The sequence below is a fragment of the Phyllopteryx taeniolatus genome, unplaced genomic scaffold (genome assembly GCF_024500385.1).
Source record: "Phyllopteryx taeniolatus isolate TA_2022b unplaced genomic scaffold, UOR_Ptae_1.2 contig_24, whole genome shotgun sequence".
Lineage (NCBI taxonomy): Eukaryota > Metazoa > Chordata > Actinopteri > Syngnathiformes > Syngnathidae > Phyllopteryx > Phyllopteryx taeniolatus.
In genome coordinates this window covers 1,710,961-1,732,549 of record NW_026903162.1, presented here as the reverse complement: position 1 = coordinate 1,732,549, position 21,589 = coordinate 1,710,961, and the positions used below count along the sequence as shown (strand labels likewise).

The following is a 21,589-nucleotide window of genomic DNA, read 5'->3' as shown; positions in this document are numbered from 1 at the left end:
CAAGTTTGAACAATACGTATCTTGTCTTTGTCGTGTATTCAATTAAATATAGGTTGAACATGATTTGCAAATCATTGTATTCTGTTTTTATTTGTTTAACACAACGTCCCAACTTCATTGGAATTGGGGTTGTAAAATACTGAGCTTGATTAATATTTTCAAGGAAAAGTGAGAACTCTCAACTTCGTCTGTAAACTGGTTGAACGTGCTGCACGGCTGACGTCACGTCGTAAGAAAAAAGTTAATCCATCCATCCATTTTCTACCGCTTATCCGAGGTCGGGTCGCGGGTGCAGTAGCTTTTGCAGGGACACCCAGACTTCCCTCTCCGCAGCCACTTCATCCAGCTCTTCCGGGTGGATCCCGAGGCTTTCCCAGGCCAGCCGAAAGACATAGTCTCTCCAGCATGTCCTGGGTCGTCCCTGGGGTCTCCTCCTGGTGGGACATGCCCGGAACACCTCACCAGGGAGGCGTAAGGATCAGATCAGAAAAAAGTTTTCTCGCTTTTCACATCAAAGTTACTGTGGTCGGAGTAATGGTAAGTGTGTGTGTGACTCACTTTCACGTTTACGTACACGCATGCACAAAGTCACGCACACACAGTTGCTTTCATGGACCACAATCGGCAGTGTACTGAGAATGGTGTTGTTGTTTACGTTTAGGAACTTACTGTATTGTGCTGGCATCTCAAGTCTGCACTAAGTTGCTCATTTAATGTGGCTTCAACTACACTAATATTAAAGTTATTGCTTCATGTTGATGACATCATTCTTGTGTGGCGTACATTACCAAGTAATGGGTACAGTTGATGCTTTTTTGGTACTGTGGATAAGTGATACTCCTGCCACTTGGCAGCTGCTGAAAGTAACTAAAAAGTTACTTTTTTCTAAATTAGTTACTTTTGAAATCAAGTAATCAGCAAAGTAACTAAGTTACGTTTAAGACCAAGTAATTAGTAAAGTAACTAAGTTACTTTTTCAATGTATCTGTGGCAACACTGCCCACCACTCATCAGTAGCACTAAATTGCTCATTTCCCACATCTAAAACCCTTTTCTGTCCAGCTGCATTTTCAATAAACATCATAATAATTAAAAAAAAAAAAATAAGCAGAGGGAGTATTTCAAACTCTCCTGTTGCAAAGCAAAACTTTTCCAGCACAAAAGGCATACAGATCCACCATTCTGCATTGCCATGCAGCTGAACCGGACAGATAAAAAAAAAAAAAGACATTGTAGACATTTAAAAGGTCCCCTTCCATCTGTTGTTGGCATAATGTGATGGATGGTACATTTGATTGATGGGGTAAAATATGCCTAAATGTTTGATCGGATCCAGGTCCAAAAAACTATTACGATGATTGGCCAGATGGACCACAAATGTCCACCAGATGGCGACAGAGTAGTAGTCAGGTAATGCATCTGTATCTTTATACAGTAGGTACGGAAAGTATTCAGACCCCCTTAAAATTTTCACTCTTTGCTATATTGCAGCCATTTGCTAAAAATCATTTAAGTTCATTTTTTCCTCAATGTACACACAGCACCTCATATTGACAGAAAAAAACTAAATTGTTTAAATGTTTGCAGCTTTATTAAAAAAGAAAAATGATATATCACACAGCCATAAGTATTCAGACCCTTTGCTGTGACACTCATATTTAACTAGGGTGCTGTCCATTTCTTCTGATCATCCTTGAAATGGTCCTACACCTTCATTGGAGTCCAGCTGTGTTTGATTATACTGATTGGACTTGATTAGGAAAGCCACACACCTGTCTATATAAGACCTTAGAGCTCACAGTGCATGTTAGAGCAAATGAGAATCATGAGGTCAAAGGAACTGCCTGAAGAGGTCAGAGACAGAATTGTGGCAGATCTGGCCAAGGTTACAAAAAAATGTCTGCTGCACTTAAGGTTCCTAAGAGCACAGTGGCCTCCATAATTCTTGAAGAAATGAAATGGTTTGAAATGACCAGAACCCTTTCTAGAGCTGGCCATCCGGCCAAACTGAGCAATCGGGGGAGAAGAGCCTTGGTGAGAGAGGTGAAGAAGAACCCAAAGATTACTGTGGCTGATCTCCAGAGATGCAGTCGGGAGATGGGAGAAAGTTCTAGAAAGTCAACCATCACTGCAGCCCTCCACCAGTCGGGGCTTTATGGCAGAGTGGCCCGACAGAAGACTCTCCTCAGGGCAAGGCACATGAAGGCCCGCATGTAGTTGGCTAAAAAACACCTGAAGGACCCAAGATGGTAAGAAATATGATTCTCTGGTCTGTTGAGACCAAGATAGAAATTTTTGGCCTTAAATCTAAGCGGTATGTGTGGAGAAAACCAGGCACTGCTCATCACCTGTCCAATACAGTCCCCAGCACCATGCTGTGGGGGTGTTTTTTTCAGCTGCAGGGACAGGGCGACTGGTTACAATCAAAGGAAAGATGAATGCGGCCAAGTACAGGGATATCCTGGACGAAAACCTTCTCCAGAGTGCTCAGGACCTCAGACTGAATATCCTTTTTTTTTTTTTTCAACCTGTCCTGTTCAGCTGCATGACCTTGCAGAATGGTGGATCTGTATGCCTTTGTGCTGGAACAGTTTTGCCGTAGAACAGGGGAGTTTTAAATTCTACCTCTGCTTGTTTTTAATTTTTTTTAATTATTCTGATGTTTATTGAAAATGCAGTGTTGTGTCTCGAATTGTCCCCTCTTGATTGGGATGGTGCCTTCAGGTGAGTCGCAATCTGACCCCACGTCTGTGGTCAACCTGCACCTTGGGCTGCTTCCCCTCAGAAGGTGGTGGTCAAATGATGAACTTGAATTTTAATTTAGCTCTCAAAGTTTTAAGAAGTAAACTTAGACTAAGACTTAAATAAAACCAAAAGAAAATAAGCTTGAGCTGATCACCTAATGTTTATTCGAGGCCTCCAACAACACAAGAACGCTTTGTTCTTTTTGCTTTTCCTACGCCAGCTTCGCTAGCAGCGGTAACTCGCAGAGAGCCACTTGCGATGCACACTGCTACGTCAATGCCAACACGTCTGTCATGGATGATCTGAGCCCTCTTGTTGAGCTGCCGCTGAAGAGGAAAAAAAAGCTGATTCTTCCACTTCAACTGAGATTTTACTTGATTCGACAGACACAGATGAGTCCTCCTCTCAATCGACAAGAAATTGTCAATTACACTTGACTTGCTTTCCCAAGAGATCGCCGAAGTCAGAAAGAGCTTGGAGTTCACACAACAACAGGTCAAGGAGCTAAGATTAGACCATACCGCGCTTCGATCAAACATGATGTCAACGTCAGCGGAACTACAAACTCTTAGACTGGAATAGAAACTACGCAGGACATTCAATCACGAAGCATGCGCGTCAATCTCATTTTCTCGGGCATTCCAGAAAACGCATCGGAAGACCCCGAGGCGCAGATTAAAAAGTGAATGATGTCTGCGCTCAATATACAGCAAGATACAGTCGACAAGATTACCTTTCACCGTGTCCACCGATTGGGAGGCCCTCGTCCAGGAAACCGACCATGTCGTATCATTGCAAAGTTTGAACACTTTCAATAAAAAGTGTTTGTGAAATCAAAAGGTCGTGAGCTCAGAGGGACTTCGTTTGGAATGAACGATCAGTTCCCCAAGGAAATCAATGAGAGGCGTAAAATCTTGTACCCGTTGATGAAGAATCACCGTGAGAATGGCAAACGAGCGTGGCTAGTTGTCTTTATGTTGATGGCCAACTGTTGCGTGATGCCAACGTCACGCCCTGGCTCTTCTAGATAAGTGTTTCTTTTGATCTGTTTGTTAGGTGTGGGAAGTAGCTGAACCCAAGAGCAGGCGGAGGCTGATGTAAAATGATGAACAGTTTATTGAGCAAAGGTTATGGAAGTGGTCCTGGATGTGTTGACAGGTGGCAGGCAGTGGACAGAACAGGGGGCTGGCAGGAATGATGTGGGTCAGGAACACTGGGAACGTGAAGACACGAGTTAACAAGGGAGCGAGGAATTGAGTAGCTTATATGATTACGGTGGGCCGTGGTACCGCTAGGAGAGGCTGCAATACTTTGGCGAGGATTACCGGGAACAGGCAGGTTTAAATGTAGGTGGTGAAGACAACAAAGAAGACATAGTACCCAATCTAATTAAATATTAGATTAAATACACGCACCCATTACATGGCCTTTTATAACAGTAGACAAAGAGGAGTCTCAATACGAGTCCATAAAAGACTACTTTTTAAAATAAATAGTACAGTTGCAGATCCAGAAGGCCGATACATAATTATACAGGCTACAATATTTAACAAACTTTACACAATTGTCAATGTATACGCTCCTAATAAAGATGATCCAGCCTTTTTTCACATGCTTTGTTCACACTTGTCAGCCAATTCTACAATTATCATGGGAGGTGATTTGAACCTTACGCTAAATCCCCTAATAGATCGCTCAAATCTCAAAAATAGCAATCAACCACGATGCCCCAATATACTCAAGCAGTATATGGACGACTTTGGTCTTGTTGACATATGGAGGCTGAAAAAACATACAATAAGAGAATACACATTTTTCTCGATGGTTCACTACTCTTTCACAAGAATAGATTTCTTTCTTTCAAACAATTTGGCAGCTCAAAGAATTATCTCCAAAATACATCCAATCATCATCAGCGACCATGCACCAATTTCTCTCAATCTAAAAACAGTCAAGTTTGGGACCCCCCACCAACATGGTGCTTCAACACGTCCCTATTGAAGGACCCGGATTTTCATTCTTTTGTGAGGTAGAAATGGGATGGGTTTTTGAAATTCAACGACTCCCCAACCGTATCCCCATCTCTGCTGTGGGAAACAGGGAAAGCTCTATTGAGAGGTCGAATAATATCATACTCTTCGTATAAGAAAAAACAAGAACAAAAATTGGAAAATGGAATTGAGGAGAAGAATATGCAATTAATCCGACAGATACGCTAAGAAACCAACTTCAAAAGGCAAAACAAGGAGATAAACGATAAAGGTCAAATTAGTAACCATATGAACACAGCTTCAATTAAATTATTACTAGTCAGGTAAAGACCCCACTCTCCCGGCTAATTATCGGCCCTTATCACTGATCAATGTAGATGTCAAGATTATCTCGAAAGCCCTCGCAGCGAGACTTAAAAAGGTACTCCCGTCGACAATCCACTATGACCAGACAGGCTTCATTAAAGGTAGAAGTTGCACAAATAATGTCAGACGTCTGTTAAATTTAATAAGCGTGTCACAGCGTAAAAATCTAAACGCAATCATCATGTCACTTGACGCAGAGAAAGCTTTCGCTAAAGTTAACTGGGCTTTCCTGTTTGCTGTACTTCGCAAATTTGGCTTTGGAGATTCAGTTATACATTGGATCGCAATATACAATTCGCCGAAAGCGACCGTCACCACAAATAGGATTGATTACTTCCCAAAGTTTTACTTTCCAAAGAGGAACGAGACAATGATGTCCACTCTCACCAATGCTATTTGCAATATTCATCGAACCTCTTGCTGCGGCTATACGTCAGAATGCTAATATTAATATCTGCTCGCTAGTGACATAACGCAAAATCAATCTGTATGCTGATGATATTCTTCTTTATTTACAGGAACCCATGTCTTCTCTTCAGGCAGTCTTCAATCTCATTAAAACATTTTCACAAATATCAGATTACTCTTATCAACTGGAGAAAATCAACAATACTCCCAATAACAGCAAACTCGTGGACTCCTGCAGATCAAATCCCAGATTACCCCATTCCTATAGGAAACATTAAGTATTTAGGTATTAATATTGCGCCAAAACTCACACCACTTCTGGAAAATATCTCAGATGACTTAAGACGCTGGAATAACTTACCTATGTCACTACTGGGAAGAATAGCCACAATAAAAATGAAAGCCTTACCTCAAATAAATTATTTATTCTCAATGATTCCATTTAAGACCACATTTAAATGCTTTCAAACATTAGATTCTGCTGTAATAATTTTTTATTAAAAAAAATAAATAAATAGAATTAGTCTATCCACTCTTCAGAAAAGTAAACAGGAGGGAGGCCGAAATGCTCCCAACTTTAAACACTATTATTTAGCTAACCAATGACAATACCTCATCAAATGGTTGCACCACAATGAGGAGTATTATTCTTGGCTAGAATTGGAACAGATAGACTGCAACAACATCAAACTCCCAAAACGGCCATTTATTTCCACAAGTCTTAAACGCCATAAATGCTTCAAGAAACCAATAATCGCATCCACATGAACGGCTTGGTGGTAAAGTTTAGAATCTACAGGATCTCAATTAGCTCCCAGTATGCTCTCCCCAATCTGGCATAGTCCATTTTACTACATGGGAACAACATGGAATTGACCACCTACAACAACTATTTAACGATAATATTTTTAGGACACATGATGAACTGTTCCAAGAATTTCAAATAACAGGCGGAAACTTTCTTCAATACAATCAATTAAAAGCAGCAATAAAAAAAAGAATACACTCCGGAGCACCCTTGAATTGCCGGAGTTTGTCAAGCAAATAGATTTATTTTACTTTGCGGGAGAAGCTTCACTTTCAAAAGTTAAATTAATTTCATGTACTAAATCAATGCATTTACCAATCACCAAATGGGTAGAAGACATTTCCATGTCCGCTGACCGTAGCTACTGGATCCTGATTTGTAACAATACGTTTAGAAGGACAAAAAACATATCTACAGCTTATACAATATAAAGTGCTCCATAGAACACATTTTACTCAGTATACTATGCATAAAAAGAGTTTCTCTCCATCTAATATATGCGCGCAATGCACCAAAAATACCCCAGACACCTATTTTCATGCTATATGGGAATGCACACTATTCAATGCTTTTGGTCTTCGGTTACAAAAAAACTCTGATATTTTGAATTTCAGGATTCCACTTTCCCCAAGATTGTGCATACTTGGCAACTCAAGCATAATTGACCTACCTAATAAATATTGGTGGAGGTGGTGGCATTGGGTTTCCTTGCGGCCTCCTCCGGGTGGCCAGTTGTTGGGGCGCCTCGGTGGGGCTGGCGGACCACCCTGCGTCCCTCGGTGTGGGACGTGTCCCATCCACCGAGCTGCTCTTGGGTGGACCCCTGGGCTTTACAATTAGTGCTTTGTCTTTTGTCTTCGCTTCTCTCTCACGCTCATCAGCCCGCAGCCACAGCAGATGTTGTCGCCATGAGCGCTGTGATGATGAGGAGGTCGGTGACCCTTGACCTGGATTGGGTGACCAAGGTGGCGGGTCCAATGGCTTTGTAGACAGATTCAGTAGCATCCCCTGATGCACGGGTGGCAACCTCAGGGGTGGCTGCAGGTGGAAAGGAGGTGGAGGCAGGAACCATGGACACACTTCATATCATGTCACATGAGTTTTTTTTTTTTTTTTTATAAACACACAAGTACAGTGAGTCTTGTCAAAAAAAATTCATACACCGGATTTCCGGCACTACGTCGGAGTACTTTAAGCCATGCACTCAAGTAAAACTTAACAAAACTAAAAGACAATTTGAGTGGATAAAAACTGAAGGACAATAGGAGAGACAATAAAATGGGATAATAATAGATACATAATAGATAAAGATAAAAGAGTCGCAAAATAAATACTAAATAAATCAGTTAAAAGCTAAATCAAACGTCTTGAGCCTCCTTTAAAAAGCATCAACAGTCTCTGTGTTCTTGATGCCATCTGGCAGGTTGTTCGAGAGGTGCGGGCCATAATGGCTGAATGCAGCCTCTCTGTAAGTTTTTGTTCTAGTATTTGGAATAATTAAAAGAATGCAACCCTATGGGGGGCACAAGCCAGTGCAAACTGTCGACCGGGGTGTCCAAACCTTTTGAAAAGAGGGTCAGATTTGGTCTGATGAAAATGTATGGGGGCCGACCATTCGGCCTGACATTCCTCGAACCATTACCATTCTAAATTAACATGTAAATATGTATCTATATCACTTTGTTGTCTGCGGCTAGGTCGATATTGCAAATGAGAATCTGTTTTCAATTCCATTACCAGGATAGTTAAAGGTTAAAATAATACTAAATTAAATACAAATTAACTATTTTATGAAAGTTGACAAATTTTTTTTAGAAACGTATTTGATTTTGTTTTAACAAATCACATCCCAGTGCATTTTGACAAAGAATAGTATAGTGACTATATATACTGATTTAACTATAGTATAGTCAAAACAGATGACAGAAATTAGACAAAACTGTGGTTTGACCATCAGAAAAAAAACAATTCACTGAGACTCGTAGCTCGCCTTTGTAGAATTTTCATTTGAGTCACGGGCTCTTGCGAAAAGACGCTGCTGTGCTAGCAAAACAGCTTGCAGTTGCTTCAGTTTTTCGTTCGCCGTTAGCTTGTTGTTAGCATGTTTCGTCTGGTAGTGCCTCTTAATATTGAATTCTTTGAAAACAGCCACAGTCTCTTGGCAAATTCGGCAGACACAGTTGTTTCGTATGTCAGTGAAAAAATACTCCAATTTCCACTTGTGCTGGAAACGGCGGCCCTCGTTGTCAACTTTCCTCTTTTTAGTTTCAATTGCCATTTTAGAAATGGGCTAAAACATACCACAGGGGTGAAAGTTCACAGAGGGGTTACATGACGAGAGTGCAGCCACAGGTCTACTGCCACCCTCTGGTGAAATATACACTTGCTTTTTTTTTTGTATGTGTGTATTTTTACTGTGGGAAACTGTGCTGGCGGGCCACATATTATTGATTTTATGACATGATGCTTCGGGTCGGAGGAAATCTGGACATGGGCTGGATTTGGCATGTGGGCCGGACATTGGGCATGCCTGAGCTACACAATGAAGTTATGGGAAAGAGTACCGGCGGCTAAACTCAGGACAGAATAGCGAGCAACAGTATGGTTTCATGCCTAGAAAGAGTACCACAGATGTATTATTTGCCTTGAGGATGTTGATGGAAAAGTGCACTGTGTCTTTGTAGATTTAGAGAAAGCGTATGACAGAGTACCCAGACAGGACCTGTGGTACTACATGCGGAAGTCTGGAGTGGCAGAGAAGTATGTTAGAATAATACAGGACATGTACGAGGGCAGCAGAACAGCGGTGAGGTGTGCTGTCGGTGTGACAGAAGAATTTAAGGTGGACGTGGGACTGCATCAGGGATCAGCCCTGAGCCCCTTCCTTTTTGCAGTGGTGATGGATAGGCTGACAGATGAGGTTAGACTGGAATCCCCGTGGACCATGATGTTTGCAGATGACATTGTGATCTGCAGTGAAAGCAGGGAGCAGCTGGAGGAACAGTTAGAAAGATGGAGGCATCCACTGGAAAGAAGAGGAATGAAGATTAGCCGAAGTAAGACAGAATATATGTGCATGAATGAGAGGGGTGGTGGGGGAAGAGTGAGGCTACAGGGAGAAGAGATAGCAAGGGTGGAGGACTTTAGATACTTGGGGTCAACCGTCCAGAGCAATGGTGAGTATGGTCAGGAAGTGAAGAAACGGGTCCAAGTAGGTTGGCACGGGTGGAGGAAGGTTTCAGGTGTGTTATGTGACAGAAGAGTCTCTGCTAGGATGAAGGACAAAGTTTATAAGACAGTGGTGAGGCCAGCCATGATACACGGATTAGAGACAGTGGCACTGAAGAGACAACAGGAAGCAGAGCTGGAGGTGGCGGAAATGAAGATGTTGAGGTTCGCTCTCGGAGTGACCAGGTTGGATAGGATTAGCAATGAGCTCATCGGAGGGACAGCCAAGGTTAGATGTTTTGGAGACCAAGTTAGAGAGAGCAGACTTCGATGGTTTGGGCACGCCCAGAGGAGAGATAGTGAGTATATTGGTAGAAGGATGATGAGGATGGAGCTGCCAGGCAAGAGAGCTAGAGGAAGACCAAAGAGAAGGTTGATAGATGTAGTGAGGGAAGACATGAGGGCAGTTGGTGTTAGAGAGGAAGATGCAGGAGATAGGCTTACATGGAAAAGGATGACATGGAAAAGGATGACACGCGGAACAAGCCGTTAAGCACATCAATTATAAGATAGTGATAAAATCAGTGTCATGTGTTCACAACCTCTGGTTTTCGTCAGCACACGAGCAGCTGAGTTCTGAAGTAGTTTTAGAGTGGAAATGTTCTTTTTGGGAAGACCAGAGAGCAGGGCATTACAGCATTCTAAACGACAGGTAAAACAGATAAAAGCATGCATCAGCACCTCCAGATCACCGTAAGGTGTCCCTTTCGTTTACAACATCCACCAACATGTTCTCCAGTTCCAGTGTACCACTCGTACACATTCCTAGTGAACTTGTGCCAGTAACTGTGGTAATACTTGCTTCAAAGGTTTTTGTGTGCATGGCAGAAAGTCCACTGGCATGACAAAATTTTACAGCAGCGTCCAAAATGAATTGTTTATTTGCAACTTCCTCGCTCCTCTGTTTAAATGTGAGCCCCTCCCACCAGAGATCCCGTCCTGGAGTTATACACTGACAAATTGTATGGAAAAAATTTTACTGATTCAACTATACAACACAGTACTACTGATGTGAATAAAACAATACAAATGTAATTTAAACTTATTTTGTGTACATATTTGAAAATGGGTAAAATATGTTTACATTACCCATTGAGTTGAAACAACCTATCTCAATATTTGTCAACTCGTTGGAAGATAAAAAGATTTGAAAACATTAAGAGTATCATTCCTTATATTCGGCTTTCTTGTTGAGTCGACGCTGCAGCAGGTACACAAACATAACACTATTGCCAATAAACTGAAGAAAGCCTATGGAAAAAATGCCATAGTTCACATAGAGAAAGCCGCCAATGGTCGGTCCAACTGTACGAAGTAGAGACTGAACGGATGCACACAATCCCAACATTGTCCCTGGACAAGGATGCAGAAGAGGTATCACTTAATAACCTGATAGAAATAATGTTTTTTTTGTTGTTGTTGTGAATCTCGCATGTAGAGTTGTGTCCAAATGAATTTCATTGACTTAAAGTAAACACGAAAATGTCACTGAACATTCCATTAGCAGTTTTGCATGCTTTTCCTTTATAAAACGTACAGTAAATTAGTTTGTTATGAAAAACAGATGAAGAACTTTGCACGTTGTGTCTGGGAGCGACACAAATACCTTTGACTTGCGTACATCAACTCAGCAGGATCTTACCTGTGTCAGAGGAAGGTACGCTCTTAGTGAGCAAACTGTCTGTGATGACATTAAACATACTGAGAGAAAACATCATGGGGACCACAGTGAGGCAGAACTGGAACACATTCTGCATGTACGCCTGCAGGAAGAAGACATTTTCAGAGGGCTGTTTTCAATTCTTAATAAACATTTACTTGAAATTAGAGTTAGATGACGTACTAATACAGTGGAACCTCGGGTTACCAATTTAATTGGTTCCGTGACCCTGTTTCTATCCAGAAACGTTCTTAACACAAGCTAAAGTTTCCCATTGAAATGAATGGAAATGCAATTAATCTGTTCCAGCCACTAAATTAATATACACTTACCTTTTTTTTATCAGTGTGTGGTTAAAAATAAATATAGTGCAATATATAAGTAATTGAAACACACAATTTTAAAGAAATAAAACACTAAATAAATATGGTAACAGTTTATTGCTCATTAACTTTAACTAAGGAGGGGAAAGGGGAGGAGGACTACAGCTCATCAATTAAGAGCCTTCTTCATTATGATTCGGAATATATGTATAAAAAAATAAAATGATTTCCTGACTTTTTTTTAACGACGTCAATCACAAATGCTATTGGATTTGTGATTGGATGATCGAGGATGTGGAGGCGGAACATCCCCCCAGAACAGATTTCCGCCTTACACCGCAGAACAGACTATACTTTTCAGTAATCCAAGGATTATGCACAGACTCAATGATCTCCACGCAGTGCAAGTAGAAGTACAACATAGAACCTTCCGTCCGTCCATACCAAGAACCTTCGCAAACCGAAAGTAATACGTAACTAGAGGTAAGCTTTCTACCAAAATTTTGTACATAACCTGAATTGTTCGTAACCCGAGGTTCCACTTTGTACTGACATAAACACAAATAATCCAATGTGCAACCCCAATTCCAATGAAGTTGGGACCTTGTGTTAAACATAAATGAAATCAGAATACAATGATTTGCAAATCATGTTCAACCTATATTTCATTGAATACACTATAAAGACAAGATATTTAATGTTCAAACTGAAAAACTTGATTGTCTTTCGCAAATAATCATTAACTTAGAATTTTATGGCTGCAACACGTTCCCAAAAAGCTGGGACAGGTGGCAAAAAAGACTGAGAAAGTTGAGAAATGGTCATCAAATACCTGTTTGGAACATCCCACAGGTGAATAGGCTAATTGGGAACAGGTGGGTGCCATGATTGGGTATAAAAGGAGCTTCCCTAAATTGCTCAGTCATTCACAAGCAAAGATGGGTCGAGGTTCACCTCTTTGTGAGCAAGTGCGTGAGAAAATAGTTGAACAGAATAAGGACAATGTTTCTCAACGTATAATTGCAAGGAATATAGGGATTTCATCATCTACGGTCCACAATATATTCAAACGATTCAGAGAATCTGGAGAAATCACTGCATGTCAGCGGCCAGGCCGAAAACCAAAATTGAATGCCCGTGACCTTCAATCCCTCGGGCGGCACTGCATCAAAAAACGACATCAATCTGTAAAGGATATCACCACATGGGCTCAGGAACACTTCAGAAAACCAATGTCAGTAAATACAGTTCGGCGCTACAGCACTAAGTGCAACTTGAATACACTACAAAGACAAGATATTTAATGTTCAAACTGTTAAACCTCATTGTTTTTCGCAAATAATCATTAACTTAGAATTTTATGGCTGCAACACGTTCCAATAAAGCTGGGACAAGGTCATGTTTACCACTGTGTTACATCACCTTTTCTTTTAACAACATTCAATAAACGTTTGGGAACTGGTGATAGCTGGGATAGGCTCCAGCACGGTTGTCATTGTCTTGCTGAAATAAGCAGGGGCGTCCATGAAAAAGACGTTGCTTGGATGGCAGCATATGTTTCTCCAAAACCTGTATGTACCTTTCAGCATTAATGGTGCCTTCCCAGATGTGTAAGTTACCCATGCCATTGGCACTAACACAGCTCCATACCATCACAGATGCTGGCTTTTGAACTTTGCGTCCATAACAGTCCGGATGGTTCTTTTCCTCTTTGGCCCAGAGGACACGCCGTCCATAGTTTCCAAAAATAATTTGAAATGGGAATTCAATGTTGGTTTTCGGCCTTGTCGCTTACATGCAGTGATTTCTCCAGATTCTCTGAACCTTTTGATGATGATATGGACCGTAGATGATGAAATCCCTAAATTCCTTGCAATTGTACGTTGAGGAACATTGTCCTGAAACTGTTCTACTATTTTCTCACGCACTTGTTCACAAAGAGGTGAACTTCGCCCCATCTTTGCTTGTGAATGACTGAGCAATTCAGGGAAGCTCCTTTTATACCCAATCATGGCACCCACGTGTTCCCAAATAGCCTGTTCACCTGTGGGATGTTCCAAACAGGGTTTCATGACCATTCCTCAACTTTCTCAGTCTTTTTTGCCACCTGTCCCAGCTTTTTTGGAAAGTGTTGCAGCCATAAAATTCTAAGTTAATGATTATTTGCTAAAAACAATTAAGTTTATCAGTTTGAACATTAAATATCTTGTCTTTGTAGTCTATTCAATGAAATATAGGTTGAACATGATTTGCAAATCATTGTATTCTGTTTTTTCGGTTGTATATGCCTCACAAGAAAATCTTCTTTTCCATTCAGCTTGCCCCTTTAGGGGTCGCCACAGCGCATCATCCTTTTCCATATAAGCCTATCTCCTGCATCCTCCTCTCGAACACCAACTGCCTTCATGTCTTCCTTCACGACATCCATCAACCTTCTCTTTGGTCTTCCTCTATCTCTCTTGCCTGGCAGCTCTATCCTCATCATCTTTCTACCAATATACTCACTATTTCTCCTCTGGACGTGTCCAACCCATCGAAGTCTGCTCTCTCTAACTTTGTCTCCAAAACATCGAACCTTGGCTGTCCCTCTGATGAGCTCATTTTTAATTTTATCCAACCTGGTCAATCCGAGAGCGAACCTCTCCGCCACCTCCAGCTCTGCTTCCTGTTGTTTCTTCAGTGCCACTGTCTCTTTTCTGTACATCATGGCTGGCCTCACCACTGTTTTATAAACTTTGCCCTTCATCCGAGCAGAGACTCTTCTGTCACATAACACACCTGAAACCTTCCTCCACCCGTGCCAACCTACTTGGACCCGTTTCTTCACTTCCTGACCACACTCACCATTGCTCTGGACGGTTGACCCCAAGTATCTAAAGCCCTGCACCCTTGCTATCTCTTCTCCCTGAAGCCTCACTCTTCCCCCACCACCCCTCTCATTCATGCACATATATTCTGTCTTTCTTTGGCTAATCTTCATTCCTCTGCTTTCCAGTGCATGCCTCCATCTTTCTAACTGTTCCTCCACCTGCTCCCTGCTTTCACTGCAGATCACAATGTCATCTGCAAACATCATGGTCCACGGGGATTCCAGTCTAACCTCATCTGTCAGCCTATCCATCACCACTGAAAACATGAAGGGGCTCAGGGCTGATCCCTGATGCAGCCCCACCTCCACCTTAAATTCATCTGTCACACCTACAGCATGAAGCCATACTGTTTCTCGCAAATACTCACTTCTGTCCTGAGTCTAGCCTCCACTACTCTTTCCCATAACTTCATTGTGTGGCTCATCAACTTAATTCCTCTTAAGTTCCCACAGCTCAGCACATCACCTTTGTTCTTAAAAATGGGCACCAGTAACCTTTTCCTCCATTCCTCTGGCATCTTCTCACACGATAGAATTCTATTGAACAAGCTGGTCAAAAACTCCACAGCCACCTCTCCTAGATGCTTCCATACCTCCACAGGAATGTCATCAGGACCAACTGCCTTTCCATTTTTCATCCTCTTTAATGCCTTTCTAACTTCCCGCTTACTAATCATTGCCACTTCCTGGTCCACCACACTTGCCTCTTCTACTCACCCTTCTGTCTCATTTTCCTCATTCATCAACTCCTCGAAGTATTCTTTCCATCTTGCTAGCACAGTGCTGGTACCAGTCAACATATTTCCATCTCTAGCCTTAATCACCCTAACCTGCTGCACATCCTTCTCATCTCTATCCCTCTGTCTGGCCAGCCTGTATAGATCCTTTTCTCCTTCTTTAGTGTCCAACCTGCCATACATGTCATCATATGCCTCTTGTTTGGCCTTTGCCACCTCTACCTTTGCCATGTGTCGCATCTCAATGTAAAACTATTATCACAAGAAAATAATGGCTTGTTTTTCAGCATGTGTTATTGTAGCAGTTGTGTATTCACAAAAGAGAAGCATAGAAGGGCTGACAAAAGTATATCAGGAGAAAAACCTATTAAGACAAACCTTTAATTTCAATAGACCAGTTTGGTATGCAACATCATGGTGCGTGTGTTTTTCAGTGTGCATGTACAGTGTGTGTACCTGAGCGAGCCCCACAAAAGCAGAAATTCCGATAGACAGAAGTAGCAGTGAACTCTCAGTGTATTTTGCTGTAAGTCGCCCAATCACACCTCCCTGAACCACCTGAACAAATGATTGGGATTCAATAACTTCATTGTACAGTTAGATTAGAGCAGTCAGTGCAACAAAATAATATTAAAAGGTGCAGTGTGTAGTGTTGAAACTGCTAGTAAGATTTGAATGTAGCCTCACTTCACTACTCCCTCCCACTCCCCTCTGGCCGAATCCACGCCCCTCGCAGGCGTGCACATGTAAGTGACCGGATGGCTTTACTGTGGTCACCTTGTAGAAGCAACTTTGCCATTTTCGCCATGTCTTGTTCACCAGTCAGTAAAAATAATAATAATAGTCATAATGTATATAAGTGGCAAACTAACTCGTGGCATTATAGTTAGAAAGTTATTAACATGAACATTACATTAATTCTTAGCACCATTTTGCAACAAGTAGCTTTGATAAAAGCTATAAATGTCAATACTCCACAATGTAGTATAGAAACAATGTCCGGTGAATTTATATCCTTTGTTGTTCAGTTACCAAGAGGAGAACACGGCTATTTGTGACCCCGGCCGACTACAGCCCTTGGCCGAGTACATCGCTGGGTAGCAGACGAGGAGGTACGCTATGCACAGTATAATCGTACAAATAGTATAGATCTGTACACACGCATTTACGCACACACACGTTTTTAGAAACTGAAAATCACAGGTGAAAGCAAACTGTGTCAACTACCATGATTCTTGCTAAAAATTGAACCTAAACTTCGAAATTGTCATACGTAAAAAATGTTGAGCTGTCGCAAAAGTATGTTTTGTTAGCAAACCCGTTTTTATAGGAACTTAAAAAAATCGCTGAGCACACTATTGTCTTTGACTCCTGCTTTAAAAATCAGTTATCCACCAATTTGTTGTGTATGTATGGGTAATATGTTGAGCCAATTAGACATAGTCTTAACAGCCTTCTGAGGGAAATCATTACTACAATATGCCGCGTGACAAAAATTAGTTTAGCAACCCTGCGTGTAAAGTATGTGTACAAGAATAAAAACAGAAAAAAATTGTACCATATCGTATTCTTTAGATTTTTGTTGATGGGACGGGTATGAGGAAATTTTTTAAAATACTTTTTTTTTTTTTAAACGGCTTTTATATGTGGACATCAGAAAAAAATAGATGCTGTATTTGTAAAAATGGATAGCCAATTTCACAAACACAAAATCTGATCACCATGACATCTTGCTTTACAGGAGAGAGTTGACAGACGGAGTTCAGAGTAATCACATAGTGTGATAAGGACATATTTCTGCGACGTGACCCAGGATCGCACTGGAGGGAAAAAGTGCCCGGGAGACATGGAGAGTTCATGATTCAGTTCATGCGCGCCGTGGAGAGCCAGCCAGCCGGCAACACAAATTTTATGTATTCCGATGATAAAAAAAAATTATAATAAATGAATTTGATGCGCTAGTTAATAATCTCACTAACCTAAAACGAAAAATATAAACAAAGATAAAAGGAACAGAGTAAGGACTACCATCTACACACCCAGGAGAATTAAGTCATAAAGTGTGAGTACACACCTCATTCACTCATTCTTTCTCATTTAGATTTCACCCCTTCTACTGGTCCTAGAAGAGATGCAAGGTACATGGAACCAGCATGACACTACAGTATATAAAGTACTCACCATTGTGTTGCTTTTTAATGGGGGAGGCCGAGTTGAAATGGTTGATGTAGATTAGTGCTTCTCAAATGTTTCACACAAAGTACCACCTCCAAAAATACTTGAATCTCCAAGTACCGCCAGAATGACCAAGATTAAAATACAGTTGCATCATAGTCAGTGTTCATCAACAACGAGCCAGAGGTTTCTTTCTTAAAAAGTACATTTAATAGTATTATAAGCCACTGCAACATTATATACAGTTTGAACATTAACAGTGTTCTTAAATATAGTCAAATGTACATAAGTAATGAATTCAATTACATTATTTTTAACACAAAAGTTAAATAAAAATAGGACCTAAATAAATATTTGGAAACAAACAATTCTAAAATTCTGAAATACAACTGGATTGAATTTAAAAGTTCTATACAACTGAACTGTACTCAACAAATATACTGTACTGGATATATATATATATATATATATATATACATATATATATATAAAGTTTTAGTCACTGTAACATTGTTTACATTTTGAACATTTAATACAGGGATTGTCACAATAAAGGGAGCCAGTGTAACACTAGTGGTACCCGCACCAGACTCTGACACTGAACTGTAGACAATTTGAGGGTCGTAGTCCTCTCGGGAGTCCCTTCTGGAACATGCATGCAGGCCTATGATTGAGAGACAACAAAATATGGATATACACGTTATTGAAGTTTGAGTCACATGACATACTGTACAGAAGGGTTGACTAAGCCAGACACGTACTCAATAAGAATGCACAATATATCAAATGTTCATCCTCAAGAGATGATGAACATTTGAACAATAAACCTATCGCAAGACAACCTGAACTAAGATAAATGAGAAAGTTAATAAAGATGTGTGAACAAATTATATCTTGTAGCTATACATGTTTATTTATCATATCATATTGCAGTTTTATCTCAATCTGTCCTGGCCTAATACACACTCTAGAATTAAATTACTGATTGTTGTGGTTGCTGATGATCCCATGTTTTAAGGATGGGACGCGTACATATTCATTTTGTAGCAGAGTCAGCTCAAAGACAGTAACAGGTTGATTTCAACCTGAAACTAAATGTATCAGTAAGCAGGTTGATAAATATAGGAAACATTTGGTCATTGAACAATGCTAATTTTGAACTCGGTGAAATGTAGGCCCAGGCAGCTAACACGTCAAGGCTATAGTTGGCACTTCGCGCCATTACCAACCAAATTAATGTTAGCTAAATAAGCATTTTCACCAAAACATGTTTCAAACATAACTTACCATTATATCACTTTCGTGTTTGTCGATATCCAGCTGTTGAGGGCCAGGCTCGCTTGTGCTGGCAACGGACTCTTGTGTGGGGGTAGCCAAACTCGAACAACCGCCAAATAACTCCGGTATTTTCTTGTGTGGCTGCTACTTCCTTGAGGGATTTCATTTTTCTCTCTCAACTTCTCAGCAGCACCTTTTCGTTTTGGAGGTTGTTTTTTCTTGTCCGTCTTAACTCTGGTCCGGCTGGCCATCTATCTACAGGTTCTAGTACAGTTAGCTGAGGAGTGATTGACAGGTGGTAGTCAGCCGCAACAGCCTAGGAAACACGTGGGCGTAATTTGACTGGCTCTGCATAGACAGTAGTAGGTGAAAACAGTACAGTATAGCCTATTACAACAATGGGTCCATGAGTCACCAGACTACCCCCCCTCCCGGTGGAGCCTCACAGTTCTGGGGACCAGGGTTCAAATCCCGGCCCCGCCTGTGTGGAGTTTGCATGTTCTCCCCGACCTGGGTGGGTTTTCTCCGGGCACTCCGGTTTCCTCCCACATCCCAAAAACATGCATGGTAGGTTAATTGACGACTCTAAATTGCCCGTAGGTGTGAATGTGAGTGCGAATGGTTGTTTGCTTGTATGTGCCCTGCGATTGGCTGGCAACCAGTTCAGGGTGTACCCCGCCTTCTGCCCGATGATAGCTGGCATAGGCTCCAGCATGCCCGCGACCCTAGTGAGGAGAAGCGGCTCAGAAAATGGATGGATGGATGAATGATCTTACTTACACGTATTAATGTACTGTACTGTATATTGACCACTATCAAAAACAACAAGCCGTTTCTAAACTCATACGATGTCGTGGAATGAGCAGCAGGTCGAATATGCCACGATGAGCCGGCGGTAAGCCAGTGTGAGCCGTTAGTGACGTATTTCACACCGCGAGGAGCCAAGACCTTATGCCGGTGCCGCAAAATGTGCGAACATTTACTGCCGCAAGCCTCTGCATGGGCCATTGCTCCCAGAGCTTCCTTCTGGCGTAAATGCACGTACACGAGAAAAAGATTGACACACTCCCAGGCCACACCTCCAGTATGTACAGTATCTAATTGGACAATTCTCTCCATCATGGAGACTTTTTAAAATAATAATGAAAATTAAATTTGAGGCATTAGATGAGGCCGGAGAGGGATGAGTTTTCAAAAGATCATTGAAATAAAATTTTCACTGTCAGGTCATGGAGAGAGATATAACATAGATGATAGTGTTTTTCTTTCCCTATTACCCACTGCACCTTTAACTTCATATTCAAAACATGTCCAGTATAAGTGTTTTTTTTTTTAATAATGACTCACCAGCTGGGCTATTCCAAAATATGCCATGATATATCCATTTTGCTCAGGTGTCAACTTCAAAAATTCCAATGCAATTATAGAGAACATCACTTGGAAAATGCCTGAACAAAGACAACAGCAAAACTGACATTTTCTTCTTCCTTTGGATTTACTTTTTAAGTTAACCTTAATCCTTATCTGAGTACTTTTATTATCAAGTAGTCCGAAATTATGTTAAGTATAAATGAAGCAGACGATGACTTTTTGCTTTCCAAATGTACGTTCAAACACTTTTCAGATTGGGTTACTTGGTTCAAACCAAGGCCGATTTTTTTTGGTAGGGACATCGCCCCAATTATATCGACAACAAAGCAAGAACAAAATTGTTGTTAACTTGGCCTTTCCTCTGTGGACTTTGCATGTTTTCCAGACTTCTCAGATGTGTAACATTAAAGTCCCCCCAAAGGCATTGTCATGATTTGTTTATAAATGCATTAAATAAGTTTGAAGTGCTGAAAATATAGATGAAGACTGAAAATTATATAGTACTGAATTGTTGAGATATAGCTGAAAACTGTTTTTCACCTTCTCAACTGGCTGGATTTTTTGGGCAGGGCTAAAAACTATCCCCGTGATGAAACCAGGCTGGGTCGTATACTTTCTGGCACTCGTTCCCTCCCCCATTAATTCGGCGGAATTGCCACTTCCTTATTCATACTAACGTCACATAATTATACAGGTTTAGCGTGCAGTTAGCCATCAAATTATGCCTGCAACTCGATAAAATACATCGTCCCTGAAGTGTGATGTGTTTTGTGTTATCTGGGCCACTGTCACGTACGTGGTTAGGGCGAAGGCGAGTAATGCAAGGCAAGAACATGGTGGACCCAATTGCAGGGAAGCAGGGAGGCAAGGCAGGAGTGCGGGAGTCTCAAAATAATAATATTTAATCTTCAAAAAGGGAAAACAAGGATATTGGCTAAAGCAAAACTGAACGAAGTCCCACAACAGATAATCAAACCAAAGTAACAAAGAAACACTTGAATATCTAAAACTGGAAACAAACTATGACCTGTGAGTAAGATGTGGAATAGATAGGGAAAGTGACACCTGACAATGACATACCACAATGATGTAGACAACTGACGACTATGACATGGCAAAGACGTGACAACGACAATGAACCGACAAGAACTGAAAGAAACCAGGGAACTAAATACAAACAAATTGACGAGACAACGAGGAACACCTGGACAAGACACGAGTGGCTGGAGAGAGCTGATTGGTCGACACAAAGTAGACGAGACCAGGTGGACACAACAACCTAATGAGCACACGACAAACATGGAACACAGGAAAACATGGAACAAAACTAAACACAACCCAAACCAAAACACAGACCATGACAGCCACTGTCTCCCCCGCCGTTTGTGTAGCGAGGCAGCGGCGAACCGGACGGGATACGCCGTCCTGCGCCCCCTTGCCAATTTGACAGTGGTTAGAGACACGCCCACAGTGTCTGGAAGCTGAAAGAATGTCTCAAGTTTTGACCATTTTGAAGCCTTTTTTCACATTCTTATTTTTATTCATTGTCCGGCTTTTAACGTGACTCTTTTGTTATTCTTTTATGTGTCAAATTTACAAAACATTTTTGGGTGACTTTGGGGGGACTTTA

The 21,589-nt window shown here is 41.2% G+C and overlaps 1 protein-coding gene across 7 annotated transcripts in view; it reads right to left on the bottom strand.

The window, feature by feature from the left end:
- Positions 1-2,884: 2,884 nt before the first annotated feature.
- Positions 2,885-21,589, bottom strand: part of slc22a18 (solute carrier family 22 member 18) — a 32,275-nt gene continuing 13,570 nt past the window's right edge. Inside the window, exons 7-12 of one of the 7 annotated variants that reach the window (XR_009787027.1) lie at positions 19,936-20,036; positions 15,592-15,693; positions 11,189-11,309; positions 10,089-10,187; positions 6,989-7,356; positions 2,891-3,958 (exon numbers count right to left, since the gene is read on the bottom strand). Coding sequence is in view for 5 of the 7 variants with exons in the window: in XM_061764962.1 (XP_061620946.1) it covers positions 7,196-7,356; positions 10,089-10,187; positions 11,189-11,309; positions 15,592-15,693; positions 19,936-20,036 (584 nt within the window). In the remaining 2 variants the exon portion in view is untranslated. The other 6 variants (XR_009787028.1, XM_061764962.1, XM_061764964.1 and 3 more) reach the window with 6 other exon arrangements.